Here is a 19,631-nt window from a genome sequence, read left to right as displayed (position 1 = left end):
TCTGCACAAAGGGGTCATAGTGACAGAGTTGGGATAAGAATATATATATATATATATATATATATATATATATATATATTACAAATTTTTGCTGACGTGGCAACACTAAAAGATGTTTTTTAAAATAACAGCTCGTTGTTCCTTCTGGTTATGAACTTTTAATATAAAGTGAGATCAAAAACTGTAAACTTCATGCCATTACAGGCTGCATATGCTGATATTTTAGCTACTACCAGTGAGTTCACTAACAGACTTGTATTGTGAGGTGTCCCAAAGCGTGACATTGAAAGTTATCTGGTTACAGAGAGATCAAGTTTATTTCTAGATTAAATAAAAAGATACCTTATTACTTGAGGCAGCACCAATACCATGATTACTAGGAAGATACACGATTACTTAGTGACTTGCTGTCTTGCATCTGAAGAAGTGAGGTTCTTACCCACGAAAGCTTATGCTCCCAGTACTTCTGTTAGTCTCAAAGGTGCCACAGGACCCTCTGTTGCTTTTTACAGATTCAGACTAACACGGCTACCCCTCTGATACTTGCTGACATTAGTAGTAGTAGTATTACCATAACACCTAGGAGTGTATTCTATAGGAGTTTATTCCACAAGTAGAGAATAAACTTTGTAGACATAGACTTTTCTAAGGAAAACAAATGATATGTGTGGATAAGAGAATTGATCTCTCTTGTGACTTCCCTGCGAGCGTTGGGTGAACAAGAAATTCAGGATCATTTCCCTTATCAGCTATGGATAGGATGAAAACAAGGGATTGGGCAATTAGTCATTGCTGACAGTTTGATCAGTACTATACCAACACATAAGGAGACAGTCTGTGCCCTGAGGAATTTACAATCTAGACATAACACAGTTCAGACATACATAATGCATCTGGAACCAATATGAGCTTGGGGGGCAGAGTGCAAAGATCATGGCTGAAAGACTTTTCGGGAGATGTGTCTTAGAAGATGATGTTTATCTGATCCTCCCTGTTACCCCCAAATTTTCCCTAACTTCTGCTTCATTCAATAGAGATGTCAACCTCCATTCACAAGTATCCATTAACACTGGAGATATTTGGCAGGATATATAAACAAGTCTATAAAAGGTGGCGACGAGGGGAAGATCAGTCAGTTCTTTGAGAGTGGGGAATAAGGAGGAGAGTATGTCAAGGGGAAGAGGTGGTCACAGGTACGGTGGAGAGAGTGAGATCATGGAGTCAGAGGCGGGAGGTAGTTTTTAGAAGTTCTCAAAGTTTTCTTGGATCCAGATTACATATAGTCTTAGAGTTGGGTCTGGCCCAAAACCCCAGCTCTCAATGTTAGGAGTGTTTGTTAATTGAATCTGGATCTAAATTTTGTTCTTGGTTTTATCTTTATAAAGAGCAATGAAAAACCCTGTACCCAAACATTGGGCTATTAAAAATCTAACGTAAAGATCTCTAGTATTAAATTGCCTCTGCTTGTGGAACATGCGGTGACCTTCTTCCTGGTATGGAAAGCTACACACACCAAAATTACTGAATCGTATCAGAACACCTTTGCTGTCTGAAGATTGCTTAGACCTCTTTCTGGGAATGGTAATTTACTGTCACAGAATGTTTCAAATCTCACCTTGGAGCCAAAGGCTTTACTCCATGAAATGCAGGTGCTTGCATGTAGCCACATGTGTGCAAATATGTTAAATATGTTTGCATGCAAAATTATAGTTTTTTAGTAGGTGTTCCCCCATAGCTCTGACACTTTCACAGAAAGGCCAAAGGATCAATGGCTGAAAGCAATTTTTCATGCTTTCTAGGGACTGACATTATCACTTCCAAGAATGGCGTCTAATTTTTTTGCAGTACTAAGAGCCGTATCAGCAATTTACCTGGGGATTGAGCAATGTTCCTAATTTGTAGCGATGTGCTTAATTTTTTAATCCAACCCCACCAACCATCCAGGTACTGATAGCTTTCCCGGTGTAACTGAAATAGCTGGTTGATTGAGTTAATGGACAATAAAATTCCAATTCACCTAGTGGACAAGATCTATATGCTACAGACGAAAGCAGGCTGCATTTGGCCCTTCTTTAGACAGCTTCAATTTACAGAGCATCTACTGCAGAGAGATTCTGACCTTTGGCCACTTCTAAAAGGCTTGACTTACCTCAAAAACAACAAGGAGTCTGGTGGCACCTTAAAGACTAACAGATTTATTTGGGCATAAGCTTTCGTGGGAAAAAACCTCCCTTCTTCAGATGCATAGAGTGAAAGTTATAGATGCAGGCATTATATACTGACACATGGAGAGCAGGGAGTTACTTCACAAGTAGAGAACCAGTGTTCAGAATCAGCTACCCCCTGATACTTGACTTACCTCACTAGACTTCAGTCTGCTGTCTTGGTTTTCTGTCACCTTGTGTGGTTCTCCATTTCACTGGCTTCTCATTCACTTCCCTCCTGCCAACTACACATTGATCATGACCTACCTGTTTTTCTCCAGATGAATCCTTTATTGTCTGCAGTGTCTGCTGCCCTTTCTGGAATCTAGACCTTTTTAGTTAAGCCTACTCTGCTCACTACCTGAACTCACAGGGTATTCTAGACCTATGCTGACCTTTACTCACACTATCCAGTCTTCCCTCTTTTTCTCCTACCTGACAGTGCTGCTACTTCGGACCCAATCATCTCTGACTATTACTAGGCCCTCTGCAGTTAACCCTGTTCCTATAACTTGCCATCTGGTCTTTAGCTTGCATCTCTTGAGATTCTCCTTTTCTCTTTTCTGACACCATTCTTCATCTAGCCAGTTCTCTGTTTTGTTTTTGTTCTGCTCAAGCAAATGTTACTTCCTTGGCTTGCCTGTCAGCTTCTCTAGTCTGTTTTCTCTGGTGTGGTTAGTTTTTTAAAAAACTTGTGTTTAATTTTCATGATCTCCTCCTCACTATTTTAATCCAGCTACGCTGTATTACCAACACACACATGATGTTTCATGTACGTTTTTACTGCTTGCTAGTGATACAATGGTTGCAAGCTAAATTACACACCTCTGCAGCTATTGAAGGCCTCTGATCTTCTTAACTCTGCAACCTCATTTCTCTGTAAAAGTCAGAAAACTACTCAAGTAGTGCCAGAAACTGCCACAAACCTCCATGGCTCCTTTCCATAATACACGTTAAATCCCATGATTTGTTAACTTTCATCAATTTATTCTCCTCTTATATGCCTGTCTCCCATAAACTTACTCTCTACTAGCTTTTATAGGCTCTTCACTAATGCACCCTACCTATATCCCAGCAATCTATATCTTTCCTCCCCATTTGCTAAATCTTCCTCTATTAAACTGTCTTCTGTACGTGGCATCCAAGCACCCAGGGCCGGCTCCAGGCACCAGCTTAACAAGCAGATGCTTGGGGCGGCCAAGGGAGAGGGGAGGCATGTGCGGCAATTCGGGGGCGGCAGGTCCCTCACTCCCTCTAGGCGTCAGAAATGCTGGAGCCGGCCCTGCGAGCACCTCCCCACTGTACCATCCCACTCCTTAATATTCCCTCCCTGTAGGCACTCCTCCAAAACAACCTTACTCCTACATATTCCCTTAGACCCATCTCCACTCAGTTATTAGTATTTGTGTTGCCACAGTGCCTAGATGCATGAGCTGATATCAGGGTCCCATTGCATTAGGCACTGTACATACACAAAGTAAGCGACAGCCCCTGCCCTGAAGAGCTTACAATGTAAATAGCCAAGACAGACAAAGGATAGAAGGAGAAACAGACCCCAGAAGGGGCCATACTTACCTCAGGTCACATAGCAGATCAGTGGCAGAGCCCTAGAAATAGAACCCATGTTTTCTGAGGCCCAATCTGGTGCCCTAACCAGTAGAACATGGATTGAATAAAGTTCATGGAGGATAGGTCCATCAGTCATTATTAGCCAGGGTGGTGAGGGACACAACCCCATGGTTGTCCTTAAACCTCCGACTGCCAAAAGCTGAGCCTGGATGACAGGGAATGGATCACTCAAAATTGCCCTGTTCTGGTTGTTCCCTCCCAAGTTATGTGCCACTGGCCACTGTTGGAAGACAGGATACAGGCTAGATAGACCATTGAGCTGACCCAGTACGGCCATTCTGATGTTCTTCCACTTCATTCCTCTTCTTCCACTCTCCTGACTGACCCAGTCTTTCTGCCATTCTTCATTTTGTGTTTATTAATACTTCCCTGAAGCAGTCAGAAACACCAATCTCTCCCACTGCCCCTAATACCTCCTATTCTGCTCCTCATTTCCTTTGACACTCCTCCAATTCCTACTCTTCCACCCATAGATCTGTATTCCTGCCCTCCTACCTGGGTGGTTTAAGATCTGACATTAAAATCCAAGCAAGCACTTCATTTAGTCCAACAGTGAAGACTTCCTTAAGTTTACCCTCATAGCACTTAGAGAATTTTGCATTCAACTACAGTCTGTTTGTGGGCTGCATGTTGCTAAACCCAGACAGGGTTTCCCTCAAGGGAAAATTCAGGCTGTTGAAGATGACTCAATACGGGGCGACTCTTCCCTCTGAGAAAGTATTGGAGATATTATCAGACACAGTGCAGTTAGAGATGCCATCTTTCAGATAAGTCCTGCCGATGAATGTTAATATAAAAAATCCCCTTGCACTAAGAATAGCATTTACCCAGCTGTACCAAGTTTGAGTAATAACAACTCCTACCATGTTCTGCCTGCTTAATTCCCCCCCTGCTATTTCACTTTGATGTGGAATTCACATCCTATCACAAACTGTCATGCATCTTTGCCGCTACTGTTTTTCACTCCAGAGTGAACTATCAGAGAGATACCTTGACTTTTAACTGCCACCTGTGTGCGGACATAAATAGATGTGGGCATTTTTTATTTTTATTTTTGCACTCAGAAAAGAACTTCCATATCCATCCAGATGAAAGTTCCCTATTACATTGGAGCGTTGTTGGTCTCAGAAGAAAAATGTGGAATAAATAAAATGGGGACAAAATAGATTTCTTTGAAAATGCTGAAAGAGAGGTGGAGCATGGAAAGTGGCAGGGCTGCAGACTGTGGTCTGTGTGTCTTTGTCCTGTACACAACAGACAGCGTGAGGCTGTTGTGCTCCAGTGCAAACGTGCAGAGGTAACACATGGGCACATGTAAGGTTAAGTGCCTGGCAGCCCTTGACGTTAATTAGAAGCACTGTGGTCTAGCGGATAGGGCGCTGGATTGGAAAGCTGGTTCTCGCCCTGCCACTGATCTTCTGCATGACTGTGGACAAGTCACTTGACTTCTATGTTTCTGTTTCTCTCTTCAGTGTTCTCTATTTAGACTATACGCCCTCCAGAGCAAGGACTGTCTCTCCCATTTGCATTGTGCCTAGCAGAGAGGGGCCTACCTTAACATAAATAAGTAGAAGTAAAGTTCAAGCTCCTTGAGCATCACTCCTTCATACACAAGAGCACTGGGTAAGAAAGAGGTGTGGCCAGAGGAGAGCTCATCCTTATTATGTAAATAAGGGGTTTAGCTATGGGCTTCCATCTTAGTTACTTCTGCCTTGTGACAGAAATAAGCCAAAGTCCTGGTCTAGACTTAAAATTTAGACAGACCTAGTGACATCTCTCAGGGGTATGAAAAATTCACACCTTGAGTGCTGCAGTCAAGCTGACCCAAACCCTGGGGCAGATGCGGCTAGGTCAACAGAATTCTTCCATCGCCCTAGCTACTGCCACTTGGAGACATGGATTACCTACATCGACAGAAAAACGCCTTCCATCGATGTAGGAAGCATCTACACTACTGCTCTGCAGTGGTGCTTCTGTAACACCCACAGTGTGGGGATGCCCTTGGTGACCCCCACATCAGAGCTTTCATTTAAAGTGAGATCAGGTTCAGGGCTTTTTTGAGCCTGGAACAGATATATGCAACATCTACCCAGTGCAGTGTAAAGCCCCAGATATACCACCCCAATGCATTTTCTTCAGATTAATCTAAGAACACCACAAATGTAGAACATGGTTAAAATAGGATATTTAGTTGTGTTATGAGCTTTTATTTAAAAAGCACATTTATACAGCAATAATTTCGCAGATACAAACTTCAATTTTGTATTCTACAAAAGTCTTTGAATATTCTTCTCTTTACAAAATGAAACATTACAAAAATACAGACAATTTAATATGATTTTTTTATACAATTGTCTCTAGTTGTAGTTATTTTCATCAAAATATTGCTACCACAGACCTACAATATTTTAGTTGACTACAAAAAAAAATTAATTCAATGCTTTTTTAAGCAGCAAAATGTAAATAACACAGGTCAAGACACAGTTTATAATCATAGTGGATATATCTAAAAAATTGTTTCAGAAATAATATTTTACATAGTTAATTTTTAATGTTTTATACATTATTTATATAATATTTATATATAAAAATCATAGCTTGCTATAGCTGAAATGATAGGACGGATTGTGTAATATAGATGTGCAAATGGCCATTCCACGTGGTTTGCATGATCCCTTTTCAATTTAGCTTTTTTTCAAAGTTTTAAGATAGATCTTCAATATTTGTCTTTAACTTCCATCAGAAAGCCAAAAAGCTAGGAGAAGTAGGCCAAATTCTGCTCTCTTTTACACACTCTTGATACACTAGCGATGTAACTGAGATCAGAATTTGGCCTAATGTCTATTGAATGGCTTATAAACAGGACCCTAAACAGAGAAGATGAGGGAATGTTCAAAACTGTTTGAAATCCAGGCTAGGACGTTCCACCCAGCAGTCCGTCCTAAAACTGCAGAATCATTGTTCCCTGGGACTCAATCCCAAATTCATAGTGCTAACATATCTTCAACAAGATTGACCACTAACAACTGACATGACGTGAACTCCCAAAGACGGCGGTGATAGCACAGAAAATCCTTCTGCAATTTATCAGGGCCAGGAGTAGTGAAGAGAGCCTTTTTTAAAATTAGGCCATTTGTCAATTTTGTGTAGGCTTGATGCCTCGTACAGTACTAATGTTACCAGGTACGCAGTGGAAATGAAGAGATTTGGCTTCTAAGTGGATAACGGATTCATTCATGCACAATTTGTTGTGGAACCACCTTAGATTGTTGGTTTTTTTTTTAAGTTTTGTGTAGTATGACCAGGCACCCTTCTGACATTTTTGACCGGGCAAGCTTCTTCTGAACCAACATCACAGTATGGAACGGAGTCAAACAAAGCAATGTTAAAAAGAAGGGGGGAGGGGAAAAGAGCGGTGACACTTAGAAACCAATCCCAAATCTTGAATCAGTGCTGTTTCTTGTATATAGTGCTATATAATTTAGTTGTGAGTTTTTCTTACAGGCATTGGAAATCTTCCTAGTAAAAGCTAAGATGGCCGGCTTTACATAATCGTTTAGTGTTCATTATGCTATGAACAATTTGAGTTCACTACAACATGAACACTCAACCAATTGCACATCCAGAATTCCGGCAACGCTGTTTGTTTGTTTGTTTGTTTGTTTTTCTCATTGTTGCTTTTGACTTAGTTGAACAATACCCATTTCATGCAAATGTTGCAAGTGAAAAGGCCAGAGAGTAAGACCTTATTAGTTGGGCAAGAAAGTCTCTCCCTACATTCTACTGTCTGATGAGATTTGAGAGCAGCAGGTAGTTGCTGTCAGCAGTCATTTTTGCAAAAAAAAAAAAAAAGGGGGGGGGGGATTGTTGAGGGAGGAGGGTTGCAAAGGTCTACACCATATTGTGGTGATTGTTCCGTTCAATGATGTCCACAGGTGAAAGGATATCTTTCCGGATTGGAGGAGGAGGCAGGGAGGTCCTCATCTTGGGTTTGAAGAGGTCTGACACATAAAACACCTGTAAATAGAATTTAAAAATCAATGGAGTGATATTTGAAGAAGTTTTCCTCAAACACTATTTGATAGATTATCAATGAGAGAGTTTTCATGTTCTATTTTACTGTAACCGAATTCTTTGTTTGTCTGACTGACTACAGGACTGGGACCTAGGAATCCCTGAGCCCAAATCCCAGCTTTGAAACCACCTCACCGTGTGTCTTTAGACTCAGGGTCTGGTCTCAGAAGCTGCTGAGCACCCTCCACTCCCACTGGGGCAATGGGAGTACTTAGCATTTTGTAAGATTGGGCCCTTAGCCTATGTATGGCTGTTTTCCTAGCTGTGGCATAGGCATGTACAATACTTGACTACAAGCCACATAGGGTTTTGGGAGGTTACATGATAATGGCTCAGTATGAACTGTGGTGGGCATTAATAAATGATCGCATTTATTTGCTATAAATAGATTGATAACACACAACTCCACAGCATAGGCTTGAAAGCCCAGAAATAAAGAGAGTTCCTTGGGGCACGGACTATCTTTTTGTTCTGTTTGTACAGCACCTAGGACAATAGGGTCCTGGTTCAGGTATACGCCTCCTAGGCACTACAGTAATACAAATAAATAATAATAATAATAATGACGATCAATATACTAGGCTCAAAGACACCCCCCACAAAAAAAGTTTTAATCCTGCTTGCCTGACTCACACAAATAGCCCCACTGATTAAAATGATCTGAGGGGCGGTTAAAAGCCCTAAAGTTAAAACTACTCTACAAACAACACCCTTTGTAACAGGGGGAGGGATAGCTCAGTGGTTTGAGCATTGGCCTGCTAAACCCAGAGTTGTAAGTTCAATCCTTGAGGGGGCCATTTGGGGATTGGTCCTGCTTTGAGCAGCAGGCTAGACTAGATGACCTCCTGAGGTCCCTTTCAACCCTCATTATCTATGAATCAGGGCCACTTGATATACTCTACTTTCCCCCTTTCTCATGACACATGAGCTACAAAATTGAAGTTTAGTCAGGATGTCTGTCTAGCAGTCAGAGTCCAACAGAAGGAGGAGATATTCCTGCATACCCAATGACGTAACCACGCTGCCGGATGTGAAAAGGCCAGTGTTTGACAATTTAGGGAGGCAGAAACAGAGTGCTGGGAGGAAACCTTCATTTCCTCCTTGGCAGCCTTGGCCTAACCCTTATCAGTCCAGCATGACTACTGCACTTTCTCCCTTACTAAACTTAAATCTGAAGCCTGAAGGGAAAACAGTCAGACAGTGTAACTCTCCGTAAACAGCAAAATGCAGAGAGGACTCATCTTTGCTATTTAACACCAGAAGTTTGATATAAACAAAAACAAACTTCAGTGACGGGTGAACACACATGCCAACAAGCACCAAGGCTACTTCACAGTCCCACTTTTAATAAGTCTGTGAGTCAGAATTTGCCAGCTGAGCTGAAACTTATTTTGACACTGAAATTTGACAGCTGTCCGTAGAGAACGCATCACATTTCACTTCAGCCAAAGTGATAGGGAGAATGATACTTGGTATTTTAACGTTTGTAGAATCGTAGCAATGCAGGGCTGGGAAGGACCTCAAGAGGTCATCAAGTCCAGCCCCCTTTGCTGAGGCAGAACCAAGTAGGCCTAGACCATCCCTGAGAGGTGTTTCTCCAACTTGTTCTTAAAAAACTCCAGTGATGGGGATTCCACAACCTTCCATAGAAGCTTATTAGTTCCGAGCATAAGCAAAACATTGGCAGGTGTAGGGTTAAGGTTTCCTTAAGGAAAGGTTATCCTTTTTTAATGATCCATTATGGGGTTTCTAAAACATCTGGTGGAGACAGGATACTGGATTGGATGGACTAGTGAGCTGATCTGGTATAGCAAGTCCTACATTCCTATCACGCTTATAGGATGGCAGCCTTAAAATTATAAATGTATTTGTATCTCTTCCTAGTGCAGTGTTTGGAAGTGCCCTTGATTTAACACAATCAAATGGAAAAGGGATAACATGCTTACATGAATAACACTAGACTACACAATTACATTAGCTAGTCCAAGTACAAAGGTTATTGAACCGCACGCTTCGGGGTGGTTTATTGGTGAAGACAGGAAGGCATTTCCCTCTCACTCCCATCCCCATCATATAGCTGTCCAGATGCACTATTCAGCAGGAGTATTCCTTTTCCGCCTCAACATCTTTTCTAAGCTACTGTCAGAGACAGGAAACCAGGTTAGATGGACAATTGGCCTGATCTGAAATGACTATTTATTGCTACTTCTAAAACTGAGAAATTGGGAGTCTGAATCCTTCACTTTTCAAGTTTTATTACTTATCCATAAATATTGGTCTGGAGCAGAAAAGCGTAAGAGACCCAACATTTAAAAAAAAAAATTTTTTCCTTGAGTGAAAATGCGGACATGCAGATGTCTAGCTAAATAACTGTGCCCACATATCTGCCGATTAGACAAATAAATGCTAGCATTTGTGCTACAGTAAAGGGAGGGAGTAAAATTGCACCCACAAAAACAGAAGGTTGGAGGAGTCCTTTTAAAAACAAAAAAAAAAGTCATGCTCGGAATGTCCGAACGAGAGAATGCATTGCTGTAAAACATTTTTCTTTTTTTGGTTGTTAGTACTCAAAAAATAAAATAAAATAAACCAGCTGTTTTGGAGTAATTCTGTTGCCATTTCTCTCACATGCCTGCCACCTACCATTGGATTCAATCAGAAAGGTGTCCAACTTCTACATCAAGAAATCTATGACAAATCAATTGGTGGAAGGAGGTAGGTGGCGGTTGCTCCGTGCAAGAGGCAGATGGAGATTATACTGAATGTGGCCTTATTTTATAAATGAGTCAGTTATGGATAGAGTATCATCCTATGGCTGGTTGTTTTTTAGCCTTTCCTCTGCAGTTCATTGCTTTTGAGGGTTTAATTCAAATACTTGGTCGTGGTTTTAATTCCCCTTTAAGCTGTATTTCTATCTAGCACGGCTTGAGGCTATGTACACACTTACGAGAATCCTGAAACATGATCTTTTAGGGTCAAAACAGTGTGTTAAATCCTCCTAATGCTTGAACTGTTTAACACTAAAAAAAGCTAATAAATGTGCAAAGTTTTTACTTGGATTTATTCCACTTCCTGTAGAAGGTGCTCTCCACCCATAAAGAAAATTTGACAGCAGAGAACTGGGATTGTACTATACAAACTAAGTCAGTAGTTTATATTTCCATTTAATAATCCCATTTCTTTTCATCATATTAAAGAAATCCATTCTCATATACACAATAGTAAAACAAACTAATACGATTTTAAGAGTTGAAACCAAAAGGTATCTTGTCTCTTTAAATGTTTCCACTCATGTAAACTATGTGATATGTATTAGTCTGCTTATACTTCGATTTTGATTTTCGGAAATTCTCATCCTATTTCACTTTGGAACCAAGTAAAAATGTTTCATCAGCTGGAAGTGCTTGACACAAATGTCTTGCGTTTGTTATTTCAGGCCGGGAAGGACAAATGCGTCTGCTACAACTTTTAGCTTTGGTAACTCTTGGAGATGAAACACACAACTGGCTTCCACGGAGAATTACAGCATGATTACTACTGCACTTAACGGCCTTTTAGTATCAACAGCCTGGGACTCAGTTCTTGAGTCACAGCGGAAGGCTGTTCTTCAGAATGATTTTGAGTCACCCCTCTCTGACACAATGTAGTAGGGATGCGAGTGAAAAAACTGTGGCTAAGCACGGAGGCCTTGAATGCCCCGTGAATCAAAGGTCAAGCCTGGCTTTATCATCTTCACCAGTTAGTAATGTAACAGAGAGAGAGCCCTAGCCAAGTGAAAGAGAAATTACTCAGTGTGCGTCTCCAGAAAGGTTTCCCTGACAAGCAGGAGTTTATTGTTCTATGAGAAGAGCTGATTAGCTCAACAGGAAAGGGCAAGCCAAAGAACTACATAACTTGTAACGGTTGATATTAACTAGCAATTCATTTCAAGGCAAATCTTTCCCCTGCCTCACTGGTTCCAGTGAGTTTCCAGCTTTCAGAACTGGTCTGAAATCTGTTTTGCAAAGGTGTAGCAGAATCCTGGGGGGAGGGGTCATTAGGTTGATGTGGAAGTGAGAGTGGGGCTAGGATCTGGTGGGGAGCATAAGGAAGTGAATTGGGAGCTCCCAGGTAGGGTGACCAGACAGCAAGTGTGAAAAATCGGGACGGGGGCGGGGGGGTAATAGGCGCCTATATAAGACAAAGCCCCAAATATCAGGACTGTCCCTATAAAATCCGGACATCTGGACATCCTACTCCCAGGCCTAACTCCTCTTCATAGGAGGGGATGCGATGCGATACATTAGGACTGTGGACACTGCAGCAACCTCAAGGTTTCAGCTGTGGCTACGGAATGGCTCTGCAGCTGTGCTGTGGCTTATGAAGGAGTGCACAGCATCCAGCCCAGACAGTGAACCTAACAAACAACAAATTCTACACTTGATGCAATGATCGGGGCTTTTCTTGTCCCATCTTAGCATAGACAAGGGGCGGGGGGAGGGCAGCCAGCCAGCCTTTGAAGACTGCTAGTCTACAAGCAGTTAGCAGCTGGGCAAGAGAGGGAGGAAGAGAAAGTGAAGAGCTGGGCGTGGGAGTGCAGGGAAATTGTGCAGCCAGCCAATGAGAGCTGACTGTGAAGTTGCAGGGTGGTGGGAGGGATGCAACTCTGTGATCTCTGAGCTGTTCTGGGACATAGTGGTAGATGGGGCATGCAGATTGCTAGGATCTAGGGCTATCAGTTGGGGTGCGTCTGACCTAGGCATAGGATGGAATGGGAAAACAAAAGCCTACTGCTTACAAGAGAAGGTCTAAGGTAGGACTTAAAGAAAGCCTGATCCTTGATCCTTTACTCATGCGAGCCATTCCTCTGACATGCTGACAATTTAATTTGGCAGGAGGTGAGAAGGTTGCTCATTCCTACACCGCTGCCCTGATTCCTGCTGCAGGGAACCCTGGAGTGGCTTCACAGTGGCAGCAGCCTAGCAGCTTTTTAGAGCCCGTGGCCCTTACTGTTAAGGGAGCCTCCAACCATCTCCCCAAAAAGAAGAAAAGAAATGTAGGCCCATAGTGGGCAAATACTAACCCTGGTCCTCATTTTTTAAACAAGTGAGTTCAGGAATCCAAGAACATTTTAGCTGTTGTTTGCACCTGGACAAATACGCGACAGGGGTTTGGGTCTGAATCCCATTGGAAACCCTTTGTATCTTTTCCAGGCAGTAGGAACAGGGCAATGAATGACCAGTGCCCTCTCCACATCCGGGCTAAGAATGGAGGCATACAAAAGAGCAGTGAGTAGAGTGGGTGTGCCCTGAGCTAGAAGGGAAAGACCAGGCCTGTTTGTGAAATAACCAGGCAGCTGCTTCCTATGTTGATTTATTTCGTCACAGGAAAGTCAGCCTATGGGAGCAACATTCTCACCCTCCTCCTGGCCCACTACAATTTGCCATCTGTTAAAGGGTCAGGGAGGAGACCACCAGATTTGCAACTTGTCACTAGACAGGAAATGTACTAATGTCTGTCCCTAGCATCTGGACCCTTATTGTCTTTCAGAAGCCACTACTTAGCTCAGTCTCATGTTTCATCCTTTTATCATGTTGTTGTGCATATTCTTTCCCGCCTCCCTACCTGTGACAAAGCTTTAAAAAAGTGACAAAAAGGTTATGTGGATTAGGAAATGCACACACAAAAAAACAGTCTGACTACATACACAGTTAATGCCTAGACCAGTGTTTCCCAAACTTGGGATGCCGCTTGTGTAGGGAAAGACCCTGGCAGGCCGGGCCGGTTTGTTCACCTGCCCCGTCCACAGGTCCAGCCGAACGCAGCTCCCACTGGCCGCGGTTCGCTGCTCCAGGCCAATGGGGACTGCTGGAAGCGGTGCGCACCGAGGGACGTACTGGCCGCCGCTTCCCACAGCCCCCATTAGCTTGCAGCAGCGAACCGCAGCCAGTGGGAGCCGCGATCGGCCAGACCTGCAGACGGGGCAGGTAAACAAACCGGCCCGGGCCCGCCAGGGGCTTTCCCTACACAAGCGGCGTCCCAAGTTTGGGAAACACTGGCCTAGACAAAGCCACATGATGTGAAATGAAGCACCTGAACTGAGAAAAACTGCTTCATTGTTCCAAAGGTTGCCCAAGAGCTTTCAATAGTGATGTGTTGTTTCTTTACTTGGCTGCTAAGGATATGAAAAGGTTTCCAAGGCTTTGAGGAAAACTGTGACATTTGAACAAAAGATATATATGAACCATAATGATTTTGCTCCTGCTATGCATAAAAGAGGCAAATTTAAGAAGGAAAGTCACACATAGTAGTGGTCTATGTGGAAGACTTCCACCAACTAACCCTTTGGCACTGGTATTTAGGATTTACTGACACTAACCCATAATGGTGCATGGGCACTTGGCAATGGCAAAAGCCAACTCCCATACCCAAAGGGGTTAATCATTTTTTAAACAACTAGATTGCAGCTTTTTTTTGGTTGTTGTTGCTCAGGTTTAGCATTTTATCAATAAGTGGAAAATGCACAAACAACCTATTTTCCACTCTTGCAAATAAACCTCTAGGGAACTTTATTCCTTGCCTCGAGGTTTACTTTACTTTCAGATCAAGCAAAATAAAAAGTGTGTAACCTTTTGAAAACTTGGTTTTAAGAGTTTCTAAAGCCACATAATTACTTTAATCCCCAGTCCCTTTGTTTCTAAACAAGATAACTACACTGAAAACAATCACGTCATTACACGGAGCCGGCGCCTCCCATTCTGCCTACATTAAACGTTTACATGTGTCACTTTGAGTTAAAGGACTGTGCAATCAGGTCACTCTTTGGAAAGTAAATTGCATGAGAACAAGCCAGGCAGTGACAGACAAGCAATCATGGCTTTTGTAAACCATTTTCTCATAAACCTTTTTGCCACATAAAAAACAAAACAAAAAACCTGCAATCAAAAGAACAAACCCAAGATCCACATTCCCAGGCAGGGAATTGTTTTGGTTTAACTCTGAAGGGAACATATATGTTCCCCACCTCCAAGACAGTCTTCTGGGATCTTTGATTCTGTATAGATCCTATACAGAGCCTTGAAAAGCAACACAGCTTTCATCAACAAAGGAGTGTTTAGCCTTTGACGAAAAACTGCCACCACTGTTTGCATGTTAGCCTCCCTGAGCTGCACTGGTAATTTGCTTGGATTGGAGAGGGCCACTAATAATTGAATCCTTGCTAATCAGCGAACATACTGACCCTAATGCTGATAGGGCAGAGCACAACTCAACTGCTTCACTTAAGATGCTGTGTGGGTTTTACATAACATCAGATGAGACTCTCTACATTTTTACATATGGACTTTGATCCTGCAAATCCTTGGCCGGTGCATTGTTGGTGTCATTACTCATTAGCACGAAGTAGGGGGAAACACTACGTGTAGTTGTCCTCATTGCAAAGCATTGTCAAGTGCCCCACGCGCCCGTTCCCTTATTTGCAAGGGCTCAGGGGTGGAGAACGTGCACAGCTGAGGACACAGGGGCTTAACAGCCATCCTCCTGCTAAAGAGGCTCTCTGCTCTTAAGCCTCAGAGCAGTTGCTGCACAGGAGTAACTAGGTGGCATTGCAGCCGTTCTCTGAGGCAGGATTGAGTCCCGTCTCACAGCACTCCCTACCTGCTCTGTGCAACAGCCATGCCCCCAGCGAAGACAGATTTTTAGAGAGGCTTTTGATTTACACGGCATCTTCCACACTGCAGTCCACCATGTAAATGTTAACTCTCAACAGCCCCACCTGCCCTGAAGTAGCTGGATTTCCTAACATGGTAAATAGCGTCCGTCACAGGTTATGCCCATCAGCATCTCCAGTGTTACCAGGATTGCCCTGTCATTAGTGCAACAGTAGGAGATGCCACTCACAATGCAGTAAGCCACCAGGGCTCCTTGTGCAAATCCTGCCAGCACATCTGTAGGGTGATGCTTGTGGTCAGACACACGGGACAATCCTGTGTAAAATGCCATCATGATCAGGGTAAACTGCAGAAGGGGACGTAGCAGACGGGCTCCTCTCCATGTGAATCTGGCCTGCAGATATAACTAAGGAGAGAAAAGAAAAACAAAGGGGAGCATTAATTTTACACCCTGGTCACAGTGTGCACAGCAACGTGGAACAAATGCTCTGGCTAGCTGTAGAAATGGAGCGGAGGAACGTCATTCTGCCCTCCGATGCACGCAGCTGGCTGCCACTGGATACAGCAGGAATTTCATGCATGTATCAAAGGGCAGAACTTGGTCCTTCGTATGTTATGGCGGAAGGGAAGGGGGTTCTTTAAAGGAGATGAATTACTTCAGATAACAAAAGCTGCCCTGAGATGGGTGCCTGAGGTAGTCGTCATGGCAGCAGAACTGGTGGGATTCTAATCCAGTGGTGAGAGGCAGGGGGAGCTGGATTTCTGGGGGCTCCGGCTGGACCTTGGACTGTGAGCCAGCCCCAACCCCTAGGCTTTAGAGCCCGAGCTCCAGCCCAAGCTGCAATGTCTACCTAGCTATTTTTAGCACCGTAGCACGAGCCTGAGTCTGTGGAGCCGGGCACTGAGACCGGCTGCTGCGGGCTGCCACTCATTGTGTAGATCAGTGATTCTCAAACTTTTGTACTGGTGACCCCTTTCACACAGCACGCCTAGGAGTGCGACCCCCTTATGAATTCAAAACACTTTTTTATATATTTAACACCATTATAAATGCTGGAGGCAAAGTGGGGTCTGGGTTGGAGGCTGACAGCTCATGACCCCCTGAGGGGTCCCAACCCCCAGTTTGAGAACCCCTGGTGTAGACGGACCCTACGAGAAAGCAGTCCACACCACTGAGCATTTTCAATTCCAGTTCATTCTGCATTAACAAGCCTGCTGAAGGTAAAGGATAAACACAACAATTCTCTAACATTTGCCAAGCAGAGCAATGAGAGTTCGTATTAACACTATTTAGCCAGACCCAGAATTAGACTTGGCAGAATTCAATTTTTATTTTATTTTTATAATTTCAGCAGATCACATCCATGTTTATTTTAAAGCATTTTTTCCAATTGTATCTATTTAAATATTCAGTTATGCAGAATTATGGGATTTAATAATCTTTTTCTATGATCCATTTATATTTTCACAACTGTGGGAAATTGGGCGTGGGGGTGTCAGACAATAATTACTTAAGGGCAGTGCAGAACACAAAGTGCCAACAGCACGTGTCAAACTATGCAAAGCAAATATCCTTATAGCAAACGCTGATAAGTTCTCACTTTCTTTCTTTGCCTATCTGTCAATTTCTATGATCATCAATGGAAATATTTTTTGTCAGTTTGTGTGGATACCGTGAACTTGACATTTACCAATAAAAAGCTAATCTGAGAGGGAGGCAAGCTGCTTATCTAACGGCAGGAACTCTTCACCAAGAAAAAGCTGGTGGTAACAATGCACATATCCACCTCCTTCAGTCTGTGCAAACAGGATCATTATTAATGGACCTACAAAGAGCCAGCCCTGCTCCAGAATAACTGACGTGTTACAGTGGGGTTCACTCACTACTCACACAAGCAGACCTTATGTTGGGGCTACTCACATCAGGAAAGACTCTCTACCAGCTTAAGCTCTGATCCTTCAGCATACAGAATTCTGCAGTGCCTTTGTGTTACTCAAAATATAGAGAGGGGTGTGTGTGTGGGGGGGGAAGGTGGTAATGTTACTTTTACTTACAAGGGGAAACAAAAGGACTTGACCTTAGGTGAAGAAGTTGAAGTGACGTCAAATGGGTATTGTCCCCCCTACAGTTATCTTGAGCTTTTTTCCGTTGCAAACGGTGGGCACAACCTACTTCCCAGGTTCCTGTGGGAACTGGGGAAACCAAACGGGAAGAGAGGACAGGAAAACTGGAACCTTCTGTCCACAAATCAAAGTTGCCTGAGGCCGATCACCCCCCAAGGCAGAGCCAAGAGGAGCAGAGCCCTCCCAGAAAGTGCTCCCTTCCTGTGCATGAGGGAGGAAGTGGAGACGGCGGTGGGGAGGGCTGGATGGGGGAGATGTGGAACGGATGTAGGTCAGGAAGTCATAGCACTGTCTGGGGTGTGTGGGTGGCTAGGGAGGAGACAGGAGCAGCAGCTTCTTCATTAACACTTGCAAGACAGAATACACCCCCTCCCCCAATGTCTAGAATTGTAGCCCAGCTAAACACCCTGCACAGCTCTGCCATCCTTTCCAATGAAATAGAAAATATAGCCAGTAGCCACGTGGAAAAAAATGGTGATTGAGTCAGATTTCTAGGCCAGCCGCTCTGCTGGCAGAATGGTGTAACATGGCCTTTGTGTAAATGAGAATTAAGCCCAGGGATATTTCCATAGCAGCCCCCAAAACACAGAAACGCTGTGCAAAGGCAAACCTGGAAAGCCGTAGTAAATGGTTTAATAGGTTGGGTCTGTTTCACAAACCTTTTATTTGCCCCTTTTGGAAAAAGTACGCGGAATAATGTTAAAATGATCTGAAGAAACATTTGCACCAATCTAGCAGATGCTTCAAATTATCCAAATTGACAGCCAATTCGGATTGACTAGAGCAGTACCAAAGCACCTCAGTGTTGGCCAAAGCACATTACAGAGTCTGTGGAAGACAGCAACATCTATACTGGTAAATTCACTCCCACACATTTGTACTTGCATTTTTAATAATAATTTACATGCTAGGGAAAGAATTAGTTAATCAGAAAAATGCTTTATAAACACACTGCATCTTTCATCCAGAAGGATTTAAAAGCACTGCTCAAAGTATAGGCACTTCAGATACTGCTAAAATGCAGTCATCTCTGAAGTGGAAGACAGAAGCTGTTTAATAGCACAGTGCAACACTACATAGCCATTTAAAACGATTTAACAGTGGGCACTTCTTTATTCACAGAACCAGCACGTTCCGTGTGTTTCATTAACAGTGAACTGGCTTCTGAATGGTTTTCAAATATCTATGTGCTCATTCTGGGCCAAATTCTGATACCCTTGGTCATATTGAGTAGTCCTTTACTCCTTAAGAAATCAATCAGTGGGAACTAATTGTGGAGATAAGATACTGTGGAACAGGATTTAAGGGGATCACAATCTGCGCCGTTATCATTCAAATGCACTTTCTTGATGTTGTTATACAGAGACAGTGCTGTCCCTTTAAAAGTCTACATTTTGGGAGCAAGGGTGGTGGTTTTTAAAGCAGCTGAGGGTTGTCAGCTAAATTTGCATTGCCACTGATGTTCAGATGCAAGTTTGCAGCCTCTGCCTCATTCAGATACAAGCATGGACCCTGTATACAGCATTACACTTTACACACAGTGCCCCTCAGCTTTGCTAGAAGAACTCAAGAGCTAATGTCATGCATAAAGCTTCATGCTGAGTTCATTCCAATTCCTTAAGAAAGAGGTTTCAAATGTTTGATATTATGCAACAGTAATGCATCTATCCCCTTCTGTATACTGATTTGAATTACTTCCCTGTCCTCTCCTCAATGCAGCCCAAAGGCTTTGACTCAAGAGTTCAATCAGAGTAGAGAAAGCAAGAATTTAATTTAAAAAATGACCAATTAAAAATGAGCATTGAATTTAAATAGAACATAAGCTCAACAGTGACAGACTCAAGACATTTGGGGGTAAAATGAGAAAAAATGGCTTCAAAATGTGCCCGTCCAGCTGTTTGTGTGCCCACCTTTTCAAAAACGAATGTCTTAATTGTGCCACACATCAGGC

At 43.0% G+C, this 19,631-nt stretch overlaps 1 protein-coding gene across 1 annotated transcript in view; it reads right to left on the bottom strand.

Moving 5' to 3' along the window:
- Nucleotides 1-6,019: 6,019 nt before the first annotated feature.
- Nucleotides 6,020-19,631, bottom strand: part of PLPP3 (phospholipid phosphatase 3) — a 69,835-nt gene continuing 56,223 nt past the window's right edge. Inside the window, exons 5-6 of the mRNA XM_034778443.1 lie at nt 15,786-15,962; nt 6,020-7,850 (exon numbers count right to left, since the gene is read on the bottom strand). Coding sequence (XP_034634334.1) covers nt 7,725-7,850; nt 15,786-15,962 — 303 coding nt within the window. The 3' untranslated portion in view covers nt 6,020-7,724. The remainder of the gene's footprint in view (nt 7,851-15,785; nt 15,963-19,631) is intronic.

This window comes from Trachemys scripta, chromosome 8 (assembly GCF_013100865.1).
Source record: "Trachemys scripta elegans isolate TJP31775 chromosome 8, CAS_Tse_1.0, whole genome shotgun sequence".
In the NCBI taxonomy this organism is placed as follows: domain Eukaryota; kingdom Metazoa; phylum Chordata; order Testudines; family Emydidae; genus Trachemys; species Trachemys scripta.
Note: the sequence above shows the minus strand (reverse complement) of the source record. Positions and strands in the feature narration are given on the sequence as shown.